The 25,461-nt window shown below is 36.3% G+C and overlaps 1 protein-coding gene across 27 annotated transcripts in view; it reads right to left on the reverse strand.

The window, feature by feature from the left end:
• Positions 1-25,461, reverse strand: part of LOC129771300 (potassium voltage-gated channel subfamily KQT member 1) — a 1,095,885-nt gene that overhangs the window by 116,056 nt on the left and 954,368 nt on the right. For 23 of the 27 annotated variants that reach the window (XR_008742331.1, XM_055774795.1, XM_055774799.1 and 20 more), the window contains 2 exons: positions 18,933-19,003; positions 18,330-18,457 (listed from right to left, as the gene is read on the reverse strand). Coding sequence is in view for 26 of the 27 variants with exons in the window: in XM_055774795.1 (XP_055630770.1) it covers positions 18,330-18,457; positions 18,933-19,003 (199 nt within the window). In the remaining variant the exon portion in view is untranslated. The remainder of the gene's footprint in view (positions 1-18,329; positions 18,458-18,932; positions 19,004-25,461) is intronic. The other 4 variants (XM_055774796.1, XM_055774816.1, XM_055774810.1 and 1 more) reach the window with 1 other exon arrangement.

Consider the following 25,461-nt stretch of genomic DNA (forward strand, 5'->3'; position numbering starts at 1 on the left):
GCTCCATGCCCTTAGAGAGGGGGTAGATGTTTCGAACCACCACAGAAACGTTTCGTGCCCCCTAAAACCTCTCTTCTCTTCTCTTTCTCTTGAATGGCGTTAACGTTCCCTGTGGAACTTTTGCCGTCTCAACTTATGAATTAATTAGCGTCATTTATTAATACTCAGTTGAGATTTCTGAAGCCAAATAACACGCCTTGAATGTATTCTGAGGGGCAAGCTCTGGAATACGCGTGACCGCAGTACAAGTCGAAGGAAATTTCTTTGACGAAAAATCCTTCGGCCAGAACGGGAAATGAACCCGAACACCCAGCATGGTAATGTGAGAATCACTCGGCCACGGGGGCCCCTAAAACCTCCACATTCCAAATGTGGCTCAATTTGCTTGATTAGTTATCGAGTAATGCAGAAATTTGTATTTTATTTGTATCGCAGCCCCCCTTCAGAGAGAGGGGTGGAGTGTCTAACCACCATAGAAACATTTACTGCACCCTAAAACCTCCATATGCCTAATTTGGTTTCATTTCCTCGATTAACACTCGAGTAATGCAGAAATTTGTGTTTTATTTGTATGGCAGCCCCCCTTTAGAGAGAGGGGTGGAGTGTTTAACCACCATAGAAATATTTACTGCACCCTAAAACTTCCATATGCTTAATTTGGTTTCATTTGCTTAATTAACTCTCGAGTAATGCAAAAATATGTATTTCATTTGTATAGCAGCCCCCCTTTAGAGAGAGGGGTGGAGTGTCTAACCACTATAGAAACATTTACTGCACCCTAAAACCTCCATATGCCTAATTTGGTTTCATTTGCTTGATTAACTCTCGAGTAATGCAGAAATTTGTGTTTAATCTGTATAGCAGCCCCCCGTCGAATAGGAGGGTGAAGTGTCTAACCATATATAGGAATATAGAAATGTGTGTTTCATTTGTATAGCAGACCCTCCTCTCCCACCGCCGCTTAGAGAATGGGGAGGGGTCTCGAACTATCATAAGAACCTTCCTCGACCCCTAAAACCCCTACATACTAATTTTCAACTCGATCGGTTCAGTAGTTTTCGAGTCCATAAGAATCAGACAGACAGGAAGACAGAAATCCATTCATATATATAGATAAAAAATATATAGGGGTTCGGCTGAAAAGTTCAGAAGATTGCACGTCTTGCAAAAATCTACTTAACTATCTCAAATTACCATCTTCCAATGGATACGTGTCAAAATTTGACAGCAATCGGTCGATTGGTTCGTGAATTACAGCATTGAGAGTGAAGCAACTTTTGTCCTTGTGAAAAAAATGGAAAAATCACAAATCAATGAAAACGATGGCAAAATTGCATCGATTGGGCTTCGAATTGCTTCCGCATCATCCGTATTCTCCAGATCTCCCCCCCCCCCTGGAATATTTTCTGTTCACAGACCTGAAGAGAATGCTCGTTGGCAAGAAATTTAAGACCGATGATGACGTGATTACCGAAACTAAGACCTATTTTGGAAAATTCCGAAAGAGTACTATAAAAATGGTATCCAAAAGTTGCAAGATCGCTGTATCGCCCTCGAAGGCAATTACGTTGATTAATGAGATTGAATTTTGCAAAAAAAAAATAGTTTTACTGTGTTACCTAATAAACTTTTCAGTCGAACTGTTAAAAAGTCCATACAATAATCAACAATCATTCATTCACCGGACGATTCTTAATATTATGTTAAATTTTGCTAAATACACTATATCGCTATCGAGATTTATAACAAAATTAGGATTAGATGTTGTTCGAAGAAAATATTTGTTGTTAGTTAAACACTTTCCCTGTAGAAATGCCTATCTTCCGATGACTACTTGTATGGACTATTCATATGTTTATTGTAATAATTCAGAAAATGTCGTATTTGAGAGAAATGAATTTTAATTTTCAAAACAATTTTTTTTCGGCGTATGTTTTGAAAGTTTGTTTGATATTTTATAATGAAAATTAGATCAGTTTCCTAAATTGTGTAGGTCTCATGATTTTTGAGCTGGAAATCTTTGTAAATATCAAAATATGCACGAATTTAACTAGGCATGTGAACAACGCAAACTCCAATACAACGACATGTTTAGATGCAAAATGTTCGTGGCAATACATATAGCTGCCACCTGCCCGGCTAGCGTAAAATGTTGGTGACAATATAATTGCCAAACTCCATTACAACGCCATGTTTACATGCTAAAATATACAGAATATTTTTTTTTCAATACGCAAAACAATCAAATACATTGAAAAAATTGGCGGCAATATAGTAGCCACCTGCCCGTGAAAGGGCTAGTGTTAGATGTTGGTGGCAATATAGATGCCACCTGCCCGGCTAGCGTAAAATATTGGTGACAATATAGATGCCACCTGCCCGTCTAGTGGAAAACACTTGATGGTAAAAATGTTGTTTTAGCATTTGAAATTTTAATGTTAGTCTCAACAAAAACAACTAATAAAATACATGATCAGACTCAACAGGTCCTAAACAGTTCATATGTATTGAAAACTTCAACAAAATGTCTGTTTTTCAATAACTTTACGGGAAATTTGCTCTTGCTGCTCTAAATTGGGAGTTGTTTACACAAAAATGGCTTCAAAATGAATAGTTTTTTATTTTTTCGCGCTCAATCGGGCATGTTGCTAGACATCAGAACAATTAACCACATAAGGTTAGAAGTGATAATTTAATTTTAAAGAAGAGAAAAAAATAAAAATCGTTGGTGGCAATATAGATGCCGGTACCCGTTAAAGGGTAAAACAAAATTCAGAGCAAAGATGATTTTGAGATAGGTGATGTTCCGGCTAATTGCCGCAAAGCAGCTAGTAACGAGATAAATTCTTTTATGTAATGAACAATAATTATTTCCGGGGGTTGGAGGCAATCTGGCGTAGTGGTAACATCCGTACCACTCACGCTAAAGGTCTCGAGTTCGATTTTCACTCCCGACATTCTTCCGGAATGGAAGTAAAGTGACGAGCCAGCCAACAATTGTTGAATGTAAGATTGGGCGATCTTTACGGGTCGGTTTTCTAACTGGCGTAGGGATCGATTCACTGATTAAATCGGTACTAAAAAATTCGATCTTTGCTGAATCGATTTTTGAAAAATCGAATACTTTGTTTTCCAATTTATTACTTGTTCTATATAAGTGTTTCACATTTCTGTTCAAACATTAGAGGCATTTCATTTTGATTCTCAGCATGAAGATCACAAAAAAGCTAAAGCCCACAAAAATTGTATTTTACAGTTATCCAATTTCCAATTATCCATTTGAATAAATTATTTGAAAGTTATTCTATGAAATTAAACAATTTATAGACATCCAGAACTCCGCTGACAATAATCCCATAAAATGCAACCGTGTCATTTATCTGGGATTCATTCGAAATCTTGGGATTCAGTTCCAGAATAGAATGCTTCCGCTGGATTTTATGTCAAGTTATATTTACTTGTGACCACTTGTTTCGTAATTATCAAACTGCTTCTCCTAAATTGACGACCACTAATTTGACAACCTTGAAAGGGACCCAATGTTTATCACATGTTTTTGTTAGGGAGTTTTTGGTAAGATTCAATTTCAACGAATTCAATTTCAACATTTCAAATATAGATTTCTTGGTGCAATTGTGTTCTTAGGACTCTTAGCTCATCGCAGTGATTGCATCGACACTGAATTCAATATGGAAAAGGGAAACATTTCCATCTCGAGCTCTATCCTTGCAGAAAAATAGTCCCGGGGTAGAGTGTAAAAATATGTCTTGATGTCAGCAAGCAAGCAGTCAACAGTCTTTCTTAAGGTTAATAGTTTAAATTTAAAATTTCACAACTCCTTCTTTAAGGCTGTTTTTGTCTCATGAGAAGTCCGGGAGCAAAATCGTTTTGGAGGATCGATAGTTTAATGCAGATAAATAATGTCACACACCTCGGTGCAGTTTTGATCGCGGTTTCACGTCCGAGTTGTAGGCGTTGAATTTCACACCGTGTTTGTTACAAGTGTTTGAGTATTATTGCATCACACGTACACATTATCGTTGTTTTTATGATAATATGGTGAAATGATGGAGGTGACATTCATTTATAGGAATGATCGTCGTGTTCCTGCGAGGGCAGGACGATTCAATCAACCTTCTATAAAATTCCAATTTCTGAATCTAGTTCTTAATTTATTAAATTAAAAAAGTCTTAGACAACACTCTCTATAATATTTTAAGTCAATCGAAAAAAAAAACACAAGGCTAATAACTGGTGGATTATTTTTTTCCGACTTCTGCTTCATATGAAAAATGTTTACCTTCAAGATCAAGATTTTGATATAGTCGCCTATTCAGCGAAAGAATAGACGAAAGGAAATCAATGCTATTCGTGAAATTTGCGTTCGTATGACATTCTTCTGTCGTATAATATAAAAATAATGGTGTCGTGAATGAATATTTCCATACGTAGATAAAATTGATATAATGGAGAAATTGTAAACTGGAAAAATTCACCTCTAAAATAATAAATCTTTTATGCAAACTGTTCCAGGTTCATGAAAAATACGGATTATCAAAAAAGGACACACATTTTGTGACTAATATTGTCAATGAAGCAACTTTTTTATATAACGATCCCGCGAGTTCAAGGAAGCATCTGTCAATACCTGTTTAAACTTGAAAAAGTTTCCAGCCCTCGTTACGCCGCCAGTGGTGAAAAGATTCAAGTTCTAAAGTTTTCCTTTGTTGTTACTCCTTCCACCCATCAATATCTCTAACCGTGTTCGGCACAAAAGTGCGCGCGTTTTACGTGTTTTACGTTTTACCGAGGACGAACACACATCACCCACCGTACAAGGGGGGAGGATGAATTCCCCGGAGATGCGTGATTCGTGGGGATGTGCGTTCGAGGCAGCAGCAGCGTCAGCAATACCTTCCTGCCGCAGAGGAGCGCCAAAACTGGCGCCCCGGGACCCGTTAACGTTGCGATCCATTAGCGTATGGCAGCACATGCCAAACTCAATTGACGGCTGGATGTTGTGCACGCGAAGGAGGATGTACTCAATTTTTGCTTCAGTTTTTCAGTGTGTATTCGGAGAGTCAGTTTCTCATAGCGGTAGCGAAATTGAATTTCAAGATTCGTGAGAAATCTAGCTCCATTTCGAGCAACAAATTATAGGAACCAAATCAAGAAGAATCTGTCACGCATAACAAAACAGCTCTCTCAGCAACAATCGCAATCAATCACTTTCACGGCGAACGTTGCGAGATTTATTTGGAGCTAAATCGAAAACAATCGCACTCTCAGTGGAAATGAATGTTTATCAAACAGTGTCCTATTAGATGACCCACTTTGGTTTTAATGGACGATTGTCAGTTCGAGTACCGCATTTGTCTTCGTCTATCGGTCCTAGGCCAGTGGGGGTATTGTCAGCTTGTTTCGGGGTTTCGGCGGAAGTTCGCTTCGATTCCAAATTTACTGATGGAATGATGAAATTAGTCTCCGGTATGGTGTTAATGGGATTACCCCCTGGCTAACACGTGGAGAAGAATGTCGGAAGCTCCATCCAGAGTATCCTTGCGGGTCCTCATAAATTACCTCGTAAAACGTATCGGATAACATTATTAAATGTCACCGTGTTTCCTCTCAAGGACTTGTGGGGATTTTTGTTGCGATTTTGTTGTGAGCAATATACACTCCCTCTCCCTGAACAGTCCCCCTAAACAGCGGATGAGAAGAATGATGTTGTTAGTGCGTTGGGATTAGTACAGCCGTTCAAAAGTCACAAAGCCATCAACTTCTTGATGGCAGATAATTTAGTATATTCTATTCGTCTTCGTCGCGCGGTATTAAAATTGAAGTTGGGAGCTCATTAATAACACACGCGAATTTGTTCAACGGTTCACAGGCAAAGTGCGTTTCGAATGGTACGTGTTATTTCAATGATCGGAGCACGTGAAACCTGAAACACGAAACGGTTGCTTGAATGCAATTCGAGGAAAAATCGAGAATGCAGACTCACATCGTGTACACTATCTAGCTGGAAACATTTTAAACATTTGACATAAATTTGATAAGTCTTTTTAGCCAACTTCGGTTCATCTTTAGAAAATTGATTGATTTTCTAATCTATCCTTCAAAATTACATTTTACTATAAAATTCCTAGTACTTCTACCAAAACTCGACAGTATAATATCAGATTATTTTGAGACACAATTCTCGTTAAAGATTTTTCAACCACTTGCAAATAACATGTTTCTCCGTTACGTTACATGCCAAATTTGGTTTTATATGCTTGATTAATTCTCGAGTAATGCAGAAATTTGTGTTTCATTTGTATGGCAGAACCAGCCCCCCTTCCCCTTAAGAGAGGGAGGGAGGGGGAGGAGTATCTAACCACCATAGATTCATTTATTGCACCCTAAAACCTCCATTTCATTTCATTTGTTCGATTAATTCTCTAGTAATGCAGAAATTTGTGTTTCATTTGTATGGCAGCCCCCTCTTAGAGAGGGGGGTGGAGTGCCTCACTACAGTAAAAAACATTTATTGCACCCTATAACCTCCACATGCCAAATTTGGTTGTATTTGCTTTATTAATTCTCGAGTGATGTAGAAATTTGTGCTTCATTTGTATGGCAGCCCACCCTAAGAGAGGGGGGAGGGGTATCTAACCACCATAGAATCATTTATTGTACCCTAAAACCTCAGCACGGCAAATTTCGTTTCATTTGCTTGGTTGATTCTTGAGAAATTTAGAAATTTGTGTTTCATTTGTATGGCATTGCATCAAACTGACGCGATTGCATTTAACTTCTGAACTACACCATTGTGTGGGTAATCATCAAGCTAGGCTATCGTCAGCTCACCAAGAAAATAAATGTTCTGGAATTTTGTCAGTGATTTGGTTTCGCATGACGGTAGGAAAAATCTCTCCACAAAGGATGACAGCTAAGCTAATCTAGACTGGCAATATTAACAGAAAGGGCTTCTGTTGCGAAGAGCGCAAAACACAGATGAGTGTGTGTATATTTAGTTGCTTCAAGCCATCGTATATGGATATTTGTATGCGTACGTGCGTGCTTCATAACCCGTACGTAAAAATAGTGTATCTTCGCTACGCTGAAACCCAATATTATCTGATCCCGTGTGCATTGGCCCGGTAACGATGCAACAATCGCCTAATTTTTTATGCTATGATTGACAATAAATATAAATATAAACCAGGAGGGGAGATAGCGGGAGGTTAATATTTACGCTAGAATATTGGTTATGAATCTCTGCTGAGGCAAATATTCAGCCTTTTTCCAAGCAGTTAACATTGTTTGTTTTCTGTTATCAATGTATTAAACTGACGCTATGGTGAAGCAGGTGTTAAGGTTGTGCATCAGAAAATTATTTGGGGAATGTCAAGTTATTCAATAAATTATATCAAGTTATTACTTTATTTGGGCTCGCGTGCCAGTCGCAAAACTGCTTTTCAACTAGGATTACATTTGCGCTAATCTTGATCATAATGAAGCAGTGCTATTGTTTTCGAGGTTGTTGAGATTAGCAGATAGTGTTTATTTCGATTATTTAGTCACCAAGAAAGTATATGTCGTTCTGAAATTTTGTATGTGACTTGGTTTCGCTTGCCAGTAGAAAAACTTTCTCCACTAAGGATGACAGCTGCGCTTATCTCGAGCATGTATTGTTCTGCGAGCACAAGAATGAATATTCAAACAATTATCGTCAAATAATTCTACAATTAAAAAAACATTTCAGGGCGACCAAATGGTAGAATGGTTATTTCAAAAATTTCGTAGCATTATGAAATAATATCCGCAGTTATAAACATGCGACTTGAATTAAACTACAGTGTAGTTCTACGTTAACAATGCGTCGCGCTTGAACACAACCTCCTAGATTTTTTTGTTCTTTTACTTTTACTTTCACATTTAATATAAATTTCCTAGCACTTCTACCAAAACTCGTCATTATAATATCAGATTATTTTCAGACACAATTCTCGTTCAAAATTTTTCAATCAGTTGCAAATAACATGTTTCTCCGTTATATCGAATAAATGTTTGATACAGAATATATGATAGAATGAAGATAGCCCTAAATCGGATAATTCCTTCTTCAAGTTTTGCTCCTTTCAATTCATTCGGCGATCCATTTTTATTTATATAGATAGAAGAAGATATAGGAGTGTGTTTTATCACATTAAAATCCATTTTCACTTTCAAACAAACATCAATTTCGTTGGCGCAAACATCAAATGGACTAACAACGCTTGTCACTATGTAACCATAGAGCATCTGGGATTTGAATTTTCCGAATATTCCCATTTCTCTTCAGAGTTTTCCGACAATTTTCATGTTTGGTTGAAATATGTGTAATATTTTTATGGGACCCTCAATCCATTCCAGAGGAGGGATGGATGTCATACCATCATAGAAACATTTCTCGTACCCAAAAACCATCACATCCCAAATTTGGCTCCATTTGCCTGATTAGTTTTCGAATTATGCAGAAGTTTGTGTTTCATTTGTATGGCAGCCCCTTTTCCCTTAGAGAGGGGAGAGGAGTGTCGAACCACCACATTTCGTGCCCTCTAAAACTTCCACATGCCAAATTTGGTTCCGTTTGCTTGACTGATTTTCGTGAGTGTCAAACCACTATAGAAACATTTATTGCCCCTTATATTATTATTATTCATTGATCCTCGAGTTATGCACCCAAGGGGGAAGTAAAGGAAATCGGGGTTTTCGAATTTTTTTTTTAATACCAAATGTCTTAAAATGGCATGAAGCGTCGAGATCTAGTGCCATCTCGAAAATTTTTTTTTGTCAAAAATCGGAACTCTGGGGTGTTTAACGTTTTTGACACCAGTAAATGAAGTCCAATTGAGCTTATATTTTACATGGGGTATATTATCGTGCAAATCAACATTTCGTAGCAAGTTCCGAATGAAAAATCGAGATAACTATTTTTATTGGCACCCAAAACCATACTTTTTGTCCGATTTTTGCCGATGCCGATTTTTGACAATTTTTCTTTTGAGATGACACTAGATCTCGACGTTTCATGCTATGCATGACATTTGGCATCACCATTTTTTTTTTCGAAAAACCGCGATTTCCTTTGGGTGATTTTTCGATTTTCAAGAAACTCAAACTTTGACCGCTTTGCGCCACTCTCCCTTAAGTTGAGCTGATATTTGACATAGGGTGTTTCTTCGAGGTGGTGAACATTTTTATGGGGTAACTTGTTGAAATTCGAGATGACTATTTTCATTGGCACCCTAGTGTACACGTTTCATCATTTTTTTTCTATAGATGGGTGTCTTACCCTGTCCTCGTCTATACAGAAGCCAAGAGATGACAATATACGTCTACAACGGGGAAGATATATTTCCGAGAAAACGTCGACTTCGCTTGTGCTGAAAAGTGGAATCAATTTGTGAGAGTTGGTTTCCAATTTTCGCTTCCAGGCGCTCTTCCTCTGTGTCGTACTTGGGCTTGAAGAATGGTTGCCTTCCACATTAGACGGTTATGAGAGATTATTGCTGAAATCAACTTTCCGGCTCACTTGATTTTCACATCACGCAACCATCAAGAATACTTGAGTCTGTATATTCGGAGAATTTTCCCTTCAGCTGTGGTTTGAGTTCCATCTAAGACCGAGTGTGGGAAGTAATTAACATGCTGGAGCTCACTGTGTCGATGAAAATGTGTGGAGCAGCGTTCGTTTGTCTTGCTTTGGTATAATTTTCGCAGAAATTTGTAATATTCGAAATCTTGACGGCCATATGTTCTCGGAGCTGCTGATAATATCTCAACCCCGATTTCCATTTCCATTTCCGTTCCCCTCTCAAATCGAACAACTGTCACAATGCAATAATTTCGTGTTTTGCGCTGGGGGTGAGCATCTCCCAAACTCCCTCTCCCCCTTCCACATCAAACGTATATTTATTGTAATTGGTATCAATAATCGTACGTTAGGCGAATGACTAATCAAATTGTGCAAGCCGTTCGATTGCTGGTTTATGTTTATTGATCGGGGCAAAACATTCGTTATGTTGGTTTGGTGTCGAATCAAAATATGACGTGTACAACAATCAGCAGTGAAGTTTATGGGTGTTTGAATGGCATCACAAAGGCCGCGTCGTTTATGATTTGTTCGTTCGATTGTGGGACAAAGCTCAATAAACCAATTTCGCGCATTGCCAACACTTTTTGTAAGTGCTAATCGACGACTTTTTATTAATGGATTTAGATGGTTCGGTTTTTCAGAACCAATTGCCGTAGTGAATTGAAAGCAACTGGTCCAAAGCTCATAAATCCGCACACTTATGATCAGCAAGAAACCAACGAAAACCGTTGTGACCGTTCTAATCAAACCTCCTAGCGAACTTCAGCAGTTTGCAATTTGTACGAAGTCAAGGCAAGTCAATGAGGTCACCCGTTCTCATCGTTCCAATTCGAACTCTATTATCCACATATTATCTTCTTCCATCAGAGAAGCTGAACAAGAAAAAAAGGGAAACAACCTCGGTAGAGAAAAAAAAATCCCCACGGAAAACCCCCAACTGGTTGTGAACTGATTCCGCTTGCTGCTTGTTGGGGAAGCCGTTCTTTGTTTGGCGCAGGTTCGTCAGCCGTGAACAAGCTGAGGATGGCAAACCGTTCCGTTCCCTTGCGCTCGTAAAATTTGCAATTTTGCCAAATTACAAACACTTTCAGTGACGCCGTAAAACAAATCGTCTTTATGATTATTGTCGCCACTGCTTGGATTGATCGAGAAAAAAAGGGAAACCGTCGGTCGGCGAATGTGGGGACGCAAAACTTCGACTGTGGTTTGACGTTGTCCTCTTTCTCCCCCACGGATGACGAAAGAAATTTTAAGATTACAAACTGCACGACTAAACGGGGGGAAGCGATCTGCTGAAAGGATGTGGAGGATAGTTTCTGGAATCGAAAATAAAATACGATAAGAATATGTTAAGGGGAGCGAGAAAGCATCGCGGTATCATCTACTTATACCGGAAATGACAGATGTGAACCCCATAATTGCGCCAAAGCTTGATGGGTATCGAATCGAAATCACCCAATTCATTCGTATCACAAAAGCGTAGAGAAGAATAGTCCGGCAGTACGAAAGGATTGTCGTGAGGTACTTTTTCTTTGTAACTGTTGAGTTGGGCGAACATAGTTTCAGTGACCGGGGGATTATATTGAAGATGGTCATGTAATGTTCCACTGGAGAATTAATTTATTTGTCTATCGGAATAGAAGGATGGATCGCTTGGGTATGGTTATGTTTTTGCCATCAGCATATCCTGAACGTATATCCTACAAAATATCGATGCAACATAGCGTATATATATATGCATTCACTACTAACAATAAACTACCATATTCTGGCACTAGCTCTAGCTTTTATGATAACTCTATCGATAATGATTGAATATGAGGGAACTTTTAGTAAGAGTTGTTGGTATTTTAACTCTTCGGGGTCATTTGTATGCTCTCAGCCACCATACTTTTTTCCGTTCTGGTCGTCTGTTTGTTCTCAGCCACCACAGCAAGGAACTATACTCATCTTATACTTTACATAATATCAGTGAGAAATGTGTTCTTTCAACCCGGTGAGTCTCAACCCGGTGTTTTCAACTGAATGTATAATTTTGAAGATGTCTTTGGCATAAACTTTGTTTGCATGTGGATTCAAGCAAGCGTATCGGAGAGCGATGTATTCACCCCAATGGTATGCTAAATAAATTCAGAGAAACCGTTAAATATTTCATAATTTTGAGTTTGACAATTCCGAAATACTATACATTTCCAAACTTAAATACAGGATGAAATGTGATTTCAAAATTGAACATATGTTAATTGGAAAATTCTGACAAAAAAAAACTAGAGAACTCAGTGAAACTAGAAAATCTGGGAAATCCATACAATCCAATAAATCCAGAACATTCTGAGAGTCTGAAGTTAGAAAACCAAAGAGTCAAGTGAATGCATAAAAAAATGCAGCCAATCAATGAACTCAAAGAATAAAACTAGAAAAAAATTAGGACAATCTAAAAAATTCCGATAATTCGACAAATTTAGAAAATTCAGAAATAATTACATATAAAAATTCTAAATGTTTAGACAATCAAATCTTCAAAAAAATTGTTGAATTTTGAAAAACTTAGAAAATTCCGAAAATGTTTAGAATCCACAAAATCCAGAAAGTTTATAAACAAACATTTTTGTTTCCTATCAAGAAAATCCAGAAAATCAAGAAATGTTCAGAAAATTTTGCAAAAATTAAAAAAAAAAAATTTAAATTCAGGAAATCTAGATAATTTTTAAATTTTAAAATCTAAATAAAAAAAAAATTAGATTTAGAGAATCAGCAGAATTTGGAGAATCAAGTTTCTTTTTAGAAAACCCAGAAATGAAAAAAAAGAAAATTAAAAACTTCAAAAAATCTAGATAATTTTAAAAATTCAGAAATTCCAAAATATTGAAGAAATCGATAAACTTCAGATATTTCTAAAAACCAAAAATCTGAAAAAATCATCAAAAATTTTGAAAATACAAAAAGATAGAAAAATTCAGAAATCCAGAGAATACAAAAACTCAAAAAAATAAAAAATAAATAAATAAACAAGAAATCCTAAAAATCCAAAAAAATTAAAAATATATAAATCGAGTTAATGCTTCAAACTAATGAATACCAAAAAAATGGGGAGGTTATATCTATGATATAACGCAAGGTTGACGTGGGACTACCTTAGCTTAGCAATCATTAGTTTGTATTGATTAAAATTTTGATTGAATGAAACAATTTCCGAATTCAATTGAATTCAATATATTTGCTTTGTGAGTAAAAGATTGTATAATGCCATGTAAGGTCAATTCATGCAATAGATTATGTTCTTCGTTACAAGTAAATTTAATGACGGTCCTTTTACGTTTGGTATTATGACATCTTGGTTTTGATGTCTATGTTAAGCAAACACATTTCAGTCAGAACAAAAATGACCCCGATTTGCATGTATTTGCAACGCCGATTCCCCCACACACCTCGGTTTAGAAGTTTTTATTAGGCAAACACATTTCAGTCGGAACAAAAATACCCCTGACCTGCATAAATATGCAATGCCAATTTCCTCAGACACCTTGATTCTGAAGTCTGTGTTAGGGAAACACATTTCAGTCGGAACAAAAATACCCCCGACTTTCATGTATTTACAATGCTGATTTCTCTAACGCTGCTTGGTTTTGAAGTCTGTGTTAGGGAACACATTTCAGTGCGAACAAATATCCCCATACTTTCATGTGTTTGCAATGCCGATTTTCCTAAGGCTGCTATGTTATGATGGCTGTGTTGGGGAAACCGTAAATCGGACCAATCAAAACGAGGTAGTTAGGGCGTTTAGATAACGCTCAACATTTTATAGTTATTCGATTGTTTATCTAATAAAAAATAACATTTTATTAATTGCGATAGAAGCGTTGAAATATTCCGTATCAATTGATGCAAACATCTTTCCGATCCAGTAAGAAATATTCGAGTTATAAGCATTCGAAATCTTGCATTTTTTCCTGCATGTTCTATGTTTAGGTTTTCATTTTACCCCCCATATACTCCGGTTAGACGTAGTCCCACGTCAAAATGTATAGCAACAGAAAAATGTACAAAAAGTTTAACAAAACCATAGAATTGAAAAAAAAACACGAAACCTAACAAATTCATAAAATCCATTAAAAAAGATCAGATAATATCCGAAAATATACAAATCAAGAAAATAATTAATGTTTGAAAAAAATCAGGAAATTCAACAGCAAATTTTAAAACATTCAAAAAATCTAGAAAATTTTACAACCATTCATTAAAACAATATTAAATCCAAAAACATCAATATTTTTTTAAATTAGGAAAACCCATAAAATCTTAAGAATTCAGAAAATCATGATCTTTTAACAAAAATTAGGAAGCAAAAAAAAATTAGAATCTAAAATACAAGAATGAAAAGAAATATTTTAAATTCATATTCATCAAACTATTTAAATTCATATTCATATAATCCAATCCGAAGAAAAATCAAACGGTATATTTAAAAAATTATAATAATTGTGAATATTTAGAAAACTCAATCAAATAAATAAATAAACACTGAATTCAATAATAATGAATTCAGAACATTCCAAAATTTAGATTTTTTTAAACTTAAATTTAAATCGAATAAATGTTATTCAATTTATTATAGTCGTTTTAGCGGAGAAACTGCGTGAAGAAGCCAAAAGTCATTACTAACTGAATACGGATATAGTCAGTCAGATAGTCAGCCGACTATCCTCAGTTGACTATGACTATGCAGAGCCCTGGTAGTGGTCATTCACTGCGTGATTCACAGACAGCATTTAGTAGCAAAAATCTGAGCCCTAGATCGCATCAGTCTTTACTAAAGGGTGTGTCACATCAAATTGCATCACTGAAAAAACGTTGTAGAAATTCGCCCAGTAGACCGATCCTTTTGAAAATTTTAGACAGTAAAATATAAACTATTAAACAACTTTTGGCATTTTCTTTTTATTCATACCTCGAGCCCAAGCCCGTATGCTGGCACCTTCCCCGTTCCCCGTCCATAAGGTTCTGTACAACGGCAGGTTGTAGTTTTTTTTGAACAGAAATCCATTTTCTCTTGAAGTCCGCCTCCGATTTGACAACATTTGGGTTCTTCCGGAGGGCCTGCTTCATAATCGCCCAATATTTCTCTATTGGGCGAAGCTCCGGCGCCTTGGGCGGGTTCATTTCCTTTGGCACGAAGGTGACCCCGTTGGCTTCGTACCACTCCAACACGTCCTTTGAATAGTGGCACGAAGCGAGATCCGGCCAGAAGATGGTCGGGCCCTCGTGCTGCTTCAATAGTGGTAGTAAGCGCTTCCTTAAGGTAAACCTACTCGTTTACCGTGCCGGTCATCACTAAGGGGGCGCTCCGCTTTCCGCAAGAGCAGATCGCTTGCCACACCATGTACTTTTTGGCAAACTTGGATAGTTTCTGCTTGCGAATCTCCTCCGGAACGCTGAATTTGTCCTCTGCGGAGAAGAACAACAGGCCGGCAGCTGACGAAAGTCCGCTTTGACGTAGGTTTCGTCGTCCATTACCAGGCAATGCGGCTTCGTCAGCATTTCGGTGTACAGCTTCCGGGCGCGCGTCTTCCCCACCATGTTTTGCCTTTCGTCGCGGTTAGGAGCCTTCTGAACCTTGTATGTATGCAGGCCCTCCCGCTGCTTGGTCCGCTGGACGAATGAACTTGACAAATTCAGCTTATTGGCGACATCCCGGACCGAACTTCTCGGATCACGTCTAAACTGCTTAACTACGCGCTTGTGATCTTTTTCACTGACGGAGCATCCATTTTTGCCGTTCTTCACCTTCCGGTCGATGGTTAGGTTCTCGAAGTATCGTTTTAGTACTCTGCTGACCGTGGATTGGACGATTTCCAGCATCTTACCGATGTCCCGATGTGACAACTCCGGATTTTCGAAATGAGTGCACAGGATTAATTCACGACGCTCTTCGTTCGACGACATTTTTCCAAATTTACGAAAAATTGACAGTGAAGCATGACCAACGTGATCTATACACTCTTATCTGATTATAAGCGAAAGCTGAAGATATAATTCCTAAAAATTAAATTTCTACAGCGTTTTTTCCGTGATGCAATTTGATGTGACACACCCTTTATATGTTATGAGTGCTATCAAAAACCTTAGAAGCAATTCTTTGAACACTCGATTATTTGATCAGCTATATGAGAAAAAACGATGAAATCTTTAATCGGCTACTTCTACACGATGGAATTCGCTGGCCACTAAGAATCTCCTGCATAGCAAGATTTTCAGCTTTTTTGAGTTTGTGTTTCAGCTGCAGAGTGACGATTTCAACTTGATTGAAACAATATCAATAATATTGGCCCTTCTGACAAAACTTTCAAAACAAAATTTAAGCAGAAGAGAATATTCACAGTTTTTCGCATTTGTCAAAATTATCACAAAAGCTTCAATACCGTGTTATATTATCATATGTCACTCACTTGGACGCATCACACAAAGATTTTACTAAAATGTTTTCAGATCTTCAAAGTTTTCAAATTCCTCAATGAATAATAAATCCATGGAATGAGCCAAGGTGATAATGCAAGAAAGGTTGATTATCATCAGCACAGATAAGGCAAGAGTACAACCAAAGTTGTCATATGTTCTAGTTATATCATAATTTAGTTTTTAGACTTAGATTTCAGTCTGTGGAGTTTTTAGAGGGCAAGTAAAATAAATCGAAACATTGAAACACAGTATACTGCGATGTGAGATATTGCTAAAAAATGTCTTCTCGTTTTTCCATCATCATACTTTGTCGAAGAAGGCTTGATTGTAGTTACAAACAACCCGAAACCGAAGGAACCATATGAAAATCAACGAACGCGGAGGTTTGAGACTTTAACTAACAATACAGAACCATATTTTGATATTTTTGTAGTTGTGGATAGATTAGTTTGTGATTTGAATGTTTTTATAGTTTGTGTGTGATTTGTATTTATAATTATTTATTGAACTTGATATTTACTAAATTTTATCTCTATTTATTTAGTAGAATATAATGAGAAAATAGTTTTTTTTCTGTATTATAGTGACTTTTTTTGGAAGAATGTCGGGAGTGTGAATTAAACTCGTGACCTTTTTAGTGAGAGGTGCGGATGTTACCACTACACCAGATCGCCTGCGTGAGTAAATAATGTCAAGTTTATTCATTTAACCAACTGCTATGTTTTTAAATTGATAACTATTCAGTAAGAAAAAAAACTAAAGATAGGATCATCGAAGAAATTTGGCTATGGGGGTCTAAGGTATGACATAATTCTAGAAAAGGGGTCTCGTGCTCAAAACAGTTTGAGAACCCCTGAACTAGGAAATCCAGACAATCCAGAGAGTACGAAGAAACCAAAGAATTTGAAGAGCGCAATGAATCTTGCAATACGAAGAGCCCAGAGAAATGAGAGAATTACAGGGAATCCAGATAAATCATGTTGTTTGACAAAGAATCGTGATAACAATGCATTAACACTAAGCAGTTTTGGTTCACTCACCTGTGGGGCGCATTTTCAGCTAAACTATTTAGAAAAACTGTAAATTAAAATGAGAGCTCAGAAAGTGAAATGAAATGATATCATGAATTGTCGTATGCTTTCCTCTATAGACGGGAAAAATCTTGAATTGAATTGAATATGCTATATTGTCTAGTGGAATAAATGTAAATAGTGTAAAATATAATAATGTTGTGTAATTTTGAAAACACAAAATTCAACATGATTTAGTTTTCGAAAGACACCCAATATCGTGCCAGATTAAAGATTGTTAATATTGATGTTGATCACCATATTTTACAGCAAGAGCTGTATAAAATAGTCAGGAAGTGGATTCTTACGAACTGTTTTGCCCACCGCACAAGAAGGCGAATTTTGAACACAAACTGAAGACAAATTCACCGGAATCATGAACAGGAACCGTTGCGTGCATTCCTATCGTACGGAAACCCTTCCATGTGCGAAGAATGCGAATAAAACATTTCATTTGACAAACCCCATATCCCGTTTCAGGTAGCGCACTAGTTAATTATTGTCCTCAGCGGTACGGAAAAGGGGTAAACACGATGCAGGAAGCGATAACACATAGCATCAACACGGACGAACAACACAAGCGGAAGGGGGGTCCAGTGGTGGGAGATTGGTATGGGGCGACACAAACATCGGACTAGACTTGTACGGTGATAACAAATTATGAGTGCAGACTTGAGGGGACCGGTATTCCGTAGGTCTACGGATTCAATGGGCAATTTGCAGCCTCTCAACAGTGAGTGTGAGTGTTCGAGTGCAGCCCTGAAGCTTCCAACAGATAAGAAACATGTACACAATTGAGCGGATGCACATACGAAACCGAAACCGGAAGTCGGAGCTATGGGTAGAGCTAAATCAATTCTAATGGATCTTGTTGAGAGCTAATCGGACACCCTGGACAGCAAAGTTAGTCAATAATTGAAAGGAAAGCAACAAAACACACAAACAAAATGAAACGAAAACTTTTGAGATACGTAAGAGCTGCGTTTCGCCACAATTTGCCTCTGATTGGGGTGTTAGATTTCCAGTAGTTAGTGTAGCACAGAGTTTCACTCAAGTAGCGACTGGGGGGAGTGTGTGGGGTGGTCGTTAAAGAGATAGCATTTTGTTTAGATTGTTGTTAGTGGGATTCGTGTTTCTACAAATGGTTACAATAGGACTCATTTCTTTGGGGTCTGTACCTAGTTTGCACATTCTTTACTCGGCCGAGCAAATCTACGTGTCCGGCTGCATACTGCTCCATGACGTCTTTCACGTCGTACGGTTTTAAGGCCTCTTTGAACTTTCGCCGCGCAACAAAGTACTTCATCTGGGTGTTTTTTTTTATCATGGATTCAATTGAGTGGTTCGTGTGGGTTTTTATTTGTGAATGGCCGTATGTTTTGTGATTGGGTTCGTAGTGTGTAGATTGTTGTAGTTCGTCATTCCAAATCGCGCGGTTTCATCCATATTTAGTCATTGATTTTATGGTTCATTTTGAAAAGGAAAAATACTAGTGAATACTTATACTTTGTATCAAGATTGTTGCTGAAAAAACAGATTAGTTTCAAATACCATCTAGGGATTGCAGGATGGGAATCTGAATGAAACTGAAGAAAAGAAATCTCCATTTTTCCAGTTTCAGTCTGTCGTGTGTTGAGGGTTTTGTTTCAAGGAGCAGGACAAGGAAAAGGATTTAGCGATTAAAGACTAGCTTTTGCTGCGGATACAGCTAGAACACGCACAACGGCGTGTTCACTGCCTGTACATGGAGCCCGTAGCTCTAGGGAACTTCTTCGACTTACCTTTCGGATGAATCGGATGGCCCCTTTGTGTTGATTCGTTAGCTGTACACATCTCGGTTCCTCATCCTCATCTGTCACCGGAGCGAGGGGGTGATATTTCAAAGTTTGATTGGCAATCGTCAAAGTCATCAGGGTTGTTGATGTTGTGATTATTGTCGACGCAAAAATAAACAGAAAACACGAGTTAGAAGATAAACTTTGAAAAATCGAATCTTACAGAAGTTTTATTTATATATAGAGCTAGCTTTAACCTTATTTATTGCTTTACAGAATGCCACGCTAGGGAGGAAATTTTCGCTTTGCTTGTGCTGCGGTCAGCTTTTCTCACCCCGACCTTACACACAAGAGCTGACGGCAATGACCCAGGTTTGATGACTTGCAAGAGGGTACCCCTTTTGAAAAGAGCAATAATTTTGGGCCAATCTGTGCTTGTCGTTATTCGTTTGAGGTTACGATTAGAATGGATGCCATATCAGCTGCTGGTAAGAGAGAGAGAGAGAGAGAGAGCTCTGGCCCTGTGGGATCAATAGTGATTATCGGATGACAAATTACAGCAGTTTCTGGTTATGTGTGTTTGACTGGAACGCACTATTAAGCTAATCGGGTTATAGCTGGCAGCTGTGGGAATCAAAATTAAACAGATTTTTCTGTAGTTCAATATTCTAAAGTTTGACGTATTTTATATCCGTTATCGTCATTAGATTAAAGGAGTTCGAAAGTAGACATGAGATTCGATTTTTCAAATCGCACCATGCTCCGATCTGCTTAAGTTAACAATCTGAGATAGAACATTTACAAATTGATACAAAAATTGCCGGTAGTGTCCATTAGCAAGAATGAGACTAAAAGAAAAGGGTGACCAATATTACAAACTGCACAGTATATCCAGTTTTTATAATTCGAGTATGTAGATGGCTATTTGAAATAGATTGCTCTCTGTCTGGTTGCTATAGATTTCATAGCAGAAATAAACATGGACTGGACATACAGTATTCTACTGAGTCATTTCACTATCACAAAAAAGTGTTCAGCTGCCTAGATCTTAAAGCTGAGCAATTTTTTTTAAAACTGCACAAAATGAATAATTCCATTGCTTATTAAACTAAAAATATGTGGGCCCCTGGAGCTCCAGAGAACTAGAACTAATAAGTTGGATTGTATCGGAATCGACTACTTTTGGGTGTGTTCTAGTCTGATTGGCGAATTTCATGCCAACTCGACTGGTCGTTGGCAGCACCATCTCAGAGAGCAGTTAAACGTTGTGGGTGTAAAGACATGGGCCATTTAAGCAAAAAAAAAAAACTTAAAAAAAAAAATATATATATATATATATATGAATAGCCCTTACAATTTCCAACAAGTTGGAAGATGGGTGCATTTACAGGGAAAAAGTTTTTCGAACAACAACTTTTTCATGTTTTCGTTGAAAAAAAAACAACTTATCCTAATTTTGTTTAAAGTGAAGATAGCGATATAGTGTATTTGACAAAGTTTTAGACCTTGTTGAAATATAAACTTTTGTCGAAGACATCAACTTTAATCAAAAATGACTTATATTATTTCCTTCAATCCATTCTCTGACCAACTTTGTGTAGATCTTATAGTTTTAAGTTAAGATTTTCCGAGAAAAAGTTGAAAAAACTCGAAATTTAAAAAGAAACCTACAAAAAAAATCTATCAGACCTACAAAATTTTAGTCAAAGAATGGAATGTAGGAAATTATTTTGGTTTTCATTGAAAATTATCAAAGATTTTTTTGGAAAAAAAAATCATCAAAAACAATATTGTGAAAATTCAAATTCATTTTTCTCGAAAACATATGCTTTTAAAATTCTGAAAAAATAGATATAAATAGTCCTTAAAATTTCCAACTAGTTTTCCATACATCGGACGATGGGCACATTTACATGGAAACAGTTTTTCGAACAACAACTTTTTCATTTTTTTTCTTTGAAAAAATACTAATAATGTTTAATTCGTAACATTTTTATGTATAAATTATCGCAATTTACATGCTCTGCTAACTTTTCTCTATTTAGAAACATGACAAGAACATGTCAAACGTGAGAATTTACACACAAAAATGTTACGAGCAAGACATTATTTTTTTCTGGAGTCTTCATACAAAAATGAATTATATTCCAAAAACTAGAAAAAATAGAAAGTTGATGTCTTCAACAAAAGTTAAAATCTTAACAAGATCTAAAATTTTGTCGAATACACTATATTGCTATCTTGACTTAGGGATAGTTTTATTTTTTTTCAAAGAAAACATGAAAAAGTGGTTGTTCGAAAACCTTTTTCCTTTGAAAGTGCCCATCTTCAGAAGTATGAACGACTTGTTGGAAATTGTAAGGGGTATTCATATATATATTTTTGTGAATTTAAAAAAAATACGTTTTTGAGAAAAATGAATTTTAATTTTTAAAATAACTTTTTGTCAGCTTAATTTTTTTCTAAAAATTTTTGGTACTTATTTGTGAAAATTCAAACAATTTCCTACATTTAATTTTTTGACAAGAATTTTGTAGGTATCATTGTTTTTAAGTTATAAATTTTTGTAAAAAATTAAGAAAAAAAATTGTCTTTTTCCAAAAAGTATTCTAATTTGTTTGTTTGTAATCCAATATGCAAAGTTGTTTAAATGACCCATGTCTTTACACCCACAACGTTTCACTACTATCTGAGATGGTGCTGTCAACTCCTAAGACAATTCGACAATTCGTCGATTGCCTCATCAACAGGAAACGGAGAAAAACTTAAAGGCGTTCTGGAGTAGGGAATTATTTGTTGGTTTCATTTTCAGTTTCCATAACATTCAAAACCCACTGCCCCTTATTTCCGTGCACAATTCACAGTGAAAACGAAATGAACTGTATCTAAGATGAAAACGGTATGGTGTCCACGTCTGGATACGAAATTTAAAATAAAGAAATTTTAAAAATAGCATACCAATCTCTATCAGAATATCCGGTTCAGAAACAGTTTTAAAATGTTAAAATTTGAATGAAAATTTTTACTTGGTGTTATTAATTTACTTGATGCACGTTTTCGTTACCCTAACCTAATCTATTATCTATAAACTCTCCGATATCATTATAATCATTATCACAAAACCCATTAAAAAAACCCGAAGCTTTAACGGTTGGATTAGCACTTGAACTAAAAACTGTTCAATTTCGTGGTTCTATTTATTTCCGACACTGTAACAACGATTTAATAAATGCGAGCTATACGACTTTCTATTTGCGACTTACTCGACTACTACTGCCACTGGTATTTTATACGAAACCATTGGTCAGTGGTGAATATAGAACTATTCTCCTATTGGCTAACAGCGAGCGAGCGATCATTGTTGCGAAAGAGAAAGGCTGTGTTGTACAGCAGTGTGGATCACATTAGGGTGACCAACCTCGACTTAGCTATTTCATTCCTTAACATCAACTCGTAAAATGAAGTTCAATGACGTATCGTTCATTTCGTTTTCAACGTAAAGTGTATACGGGAATAAGACCCATCATTTTATTCAATTCAGTAGTCAATTCTTTATTTAGTTGATTCTCAATGGCAAGTTCAAAGATACGAAAGAATTTGTGATATTTCTATTTTTTTAAATTTTTCAAATCTTACAATGTTTTGCGGTGTTTTATTAACCCTTTCATTACGGCAGTGTGCTCCGCCGAAGTGCTACCCCTGTACGGAGCACTGCGCCGAAAAGTATGCACATCGCGCTGGTGTGATCTAAGAGCAGTATGAATTTCATGTCGTCTAAAGACGACGCTCGTACACACAGCTCGTCGCGCGGATGTCGTCTATAGACGACGCTTGTAACGAAAGGGTTAATTCTATAGTTTCTATTTTCGGTGTTCAGTAATTTGCAATTTTATTATCTTTATTTATCCAATATAAGTTTTCATTTTAGTTTACCATGTTTTTTTAGGAAGTTCTATTCGGTAATTTATAAATTTCCAAATTCTAATTTTTTTACTCACCATCCAATTTCTTTTTCAATATTTTTTTTTAATTTCTCTTTTTTTCTTATTCATATTTTTTATGATGTTCATTTGTTTTTTTTTTTGGTACTTTCGGATTATCGGAAATTGCTTCTTCTTAATGTCCTTTTCTAATTTTTTTTAACGATTTGATTTATTTTTTACCTATTTTTTATTTTATTTTCTGCGTACTTCCGATAATCCGAATCGAGAAAAAAAAATTGTTTTATATACATTAGGGTGCCGATGAAAATGGTCATCTATGATTTCAAAAGGTTACCTCATAAAAAATGTTCACCACCTCGAAAAAACACCCTATGCCAAATATTAGTTTAATCGGACTTAAAGGAGAGTGGCGCAAAGCGATCAAAGTTTGAGTTTTTTGAAAATCACCCAATGGGGGAGTAAAGAAAATCGTCTCGTACTCCGAAAAAAAAAGTCCCAGAGTGTCGATTTTTAATAAACATTTTTTTATCGAGATGACACTAGATCTCGACGTTTCATGCAATTTTAAGACATTTGGCATCAAATTTTTTTTTCGAAAACCCCGATTTCCTTTACTCCCCCATTGGGTGATTTTCAAAAAACTCAAACTTTGATCGCTTTGCGCCACTCTCCTTTAAGTCCGATTGAGCTGATATTTGGCATAGGGTGTTTTTTCGAGGTGGTAAACATTTTGTATAGGGTAACTTTTTGAAATTTTGGGGTCGATTTTTTCCCACACATTCATTGGCACCCTAATATACATATATTTTTTGTCTTTTAAATACAACAGGAAACATTATTTTTGATTCATACATTTAAAGTAAGAAAATACCGTTCTGACAAAAAAATATTTCTGAACAGGGTTGCCAACTATAATTTTCAAAAATCAGGTAGAAATAAGGACAGCTTATATTGGGTTGCCTGGAAGGGTCGTACCGGTTTTTGGAAAAACAAAAGTAATTTTTTACTAGTTGTTCGTGATAAGATCTTACTTAATTATTGATTCAGTTAGTTTTTCGTAGTTTTCTCGGTTAAAGATAGAGGGCGCTATATTTTTTATACTTTTTTCTGAATCACATAATACATCCGAAAATCAGAGAGGTGTTATTTTTCGTTTTTGAGTTATTATTTAGCAAATTTGATGTGTTTTAATTTTTAAGTGGAAAAAAATGATTTATTGGACCCTAAAATGGAGATGTCCACCCTAATGGAAAATAAAAAAATTCGGGTCTAATAGTTTGCGATAAGGAACATAACTACCACCGAAAATCTGAGAGCTACTATATCGGATTGGCATGGAATGGGTGTATATTAGGGTGCCAATGAAAATGCTCATCTCACAATTTTTCAAAACGTTACCCCATAAAAATGTTCACCACTTCGAAAAAACACCCTATGCAAAATATCAGCTCTATCGCACTTGTGTGGCGCAAAGCGGTCAAAGTTTGAGTTTTTTTTTGAAAATCACAAAATCACGCTTTGCGCCACTCTCATATGGTAACCTGTTCGAATTTTTAGGGTCGATTTTCTCCCATACATTCATTGGCACCCTACTGTTTATATATTAGAGTGGCAGCGAAAATGGTCATGTCAAATTACAAAAACTGACAATGTACATTTTGTTTTTGACCCAAAAAAATTATCAGCACAATCGGACATGATTTAGGGGTGCCTAAAAGCGCTCAAAGTTTTGATTTTTTGACCCTCAAAAATCTCCCAAGTGCACATGAAATCATGAAATGAACAATTTTTTTTTTATGCCAAATGTCTGCAAATTGTCGTCGAGAGCTACTGTCTTCCCGAAATTTTTTTTATCAAAATTGATTCTGTGGGACTTGATCGTTTTTCCGGAACACAAGGTAAAACGGATGGATTAGGGGGGCAAATGACAATGCTTATCTTGCACGATAAAATACCTTATACAAAATATTAATGGCATTTGAAACGGTATATTTGACTCTACATAATGTGAAATTTCCGAAACTATGTTTTTTTTTGTATTTGACTACAAAAATTTGAAAAATGAGTTTTTGGATAATAGAACATCAGCAACTTTGAGTAGGATTATGATACTGACCACTTATGAATTGAAAAATATTTATTTTGGTGAGCTCTAATAATCATCTTAAGACAGTTTTGATGAAGAATTTGAAATATAAAAATTAGAACAAATAAAACCGTTCGTGGTCACCATAATGAAACTTAGATAGAAAACGCTAAAACAACTTTGCCGAAGATTGTTATTCTCAACACAAAAACTGTTTTCGACAAAGTTGTTACATATAATGGAGCGCTCATTTTAAAGTTGTCGAAAATAGGCTGACTAAAGTTTTGAGTGAAATAAAAAATCTAACATTCTTACCGTTCTAGATAGAGGTTAACAAGGTTCGACAATGTTGTAGCTTCAGTTGTTTAAATCAACTTTGTAGAACAAATATTTTTCTCTATGTAAAATTTAATAATAACATTGACTAGGATAAAGATATTGACAAGTTATTTGTCGCAAAATGTTTGTCCGGGTAAGCTCTAAAAGTGTTCTGAATTCATTCAAT

The sequence above is a fragment of the Toxorhynchites rutilus genome, chromosome 2 (genome assembly GCF_029784135.1).
Source record: "Toxorhynchites rutilus septentrionalis strain SRP chromosome 2, ASM2978413v1, whole genome shotgun sequence".
Lineage (NCBI taxonomy): Eukaryota > Metazoa > Arthropoda > Insecta > Diptera > Culicidae > Toxorhynchites > Toxorhynchites rutilus.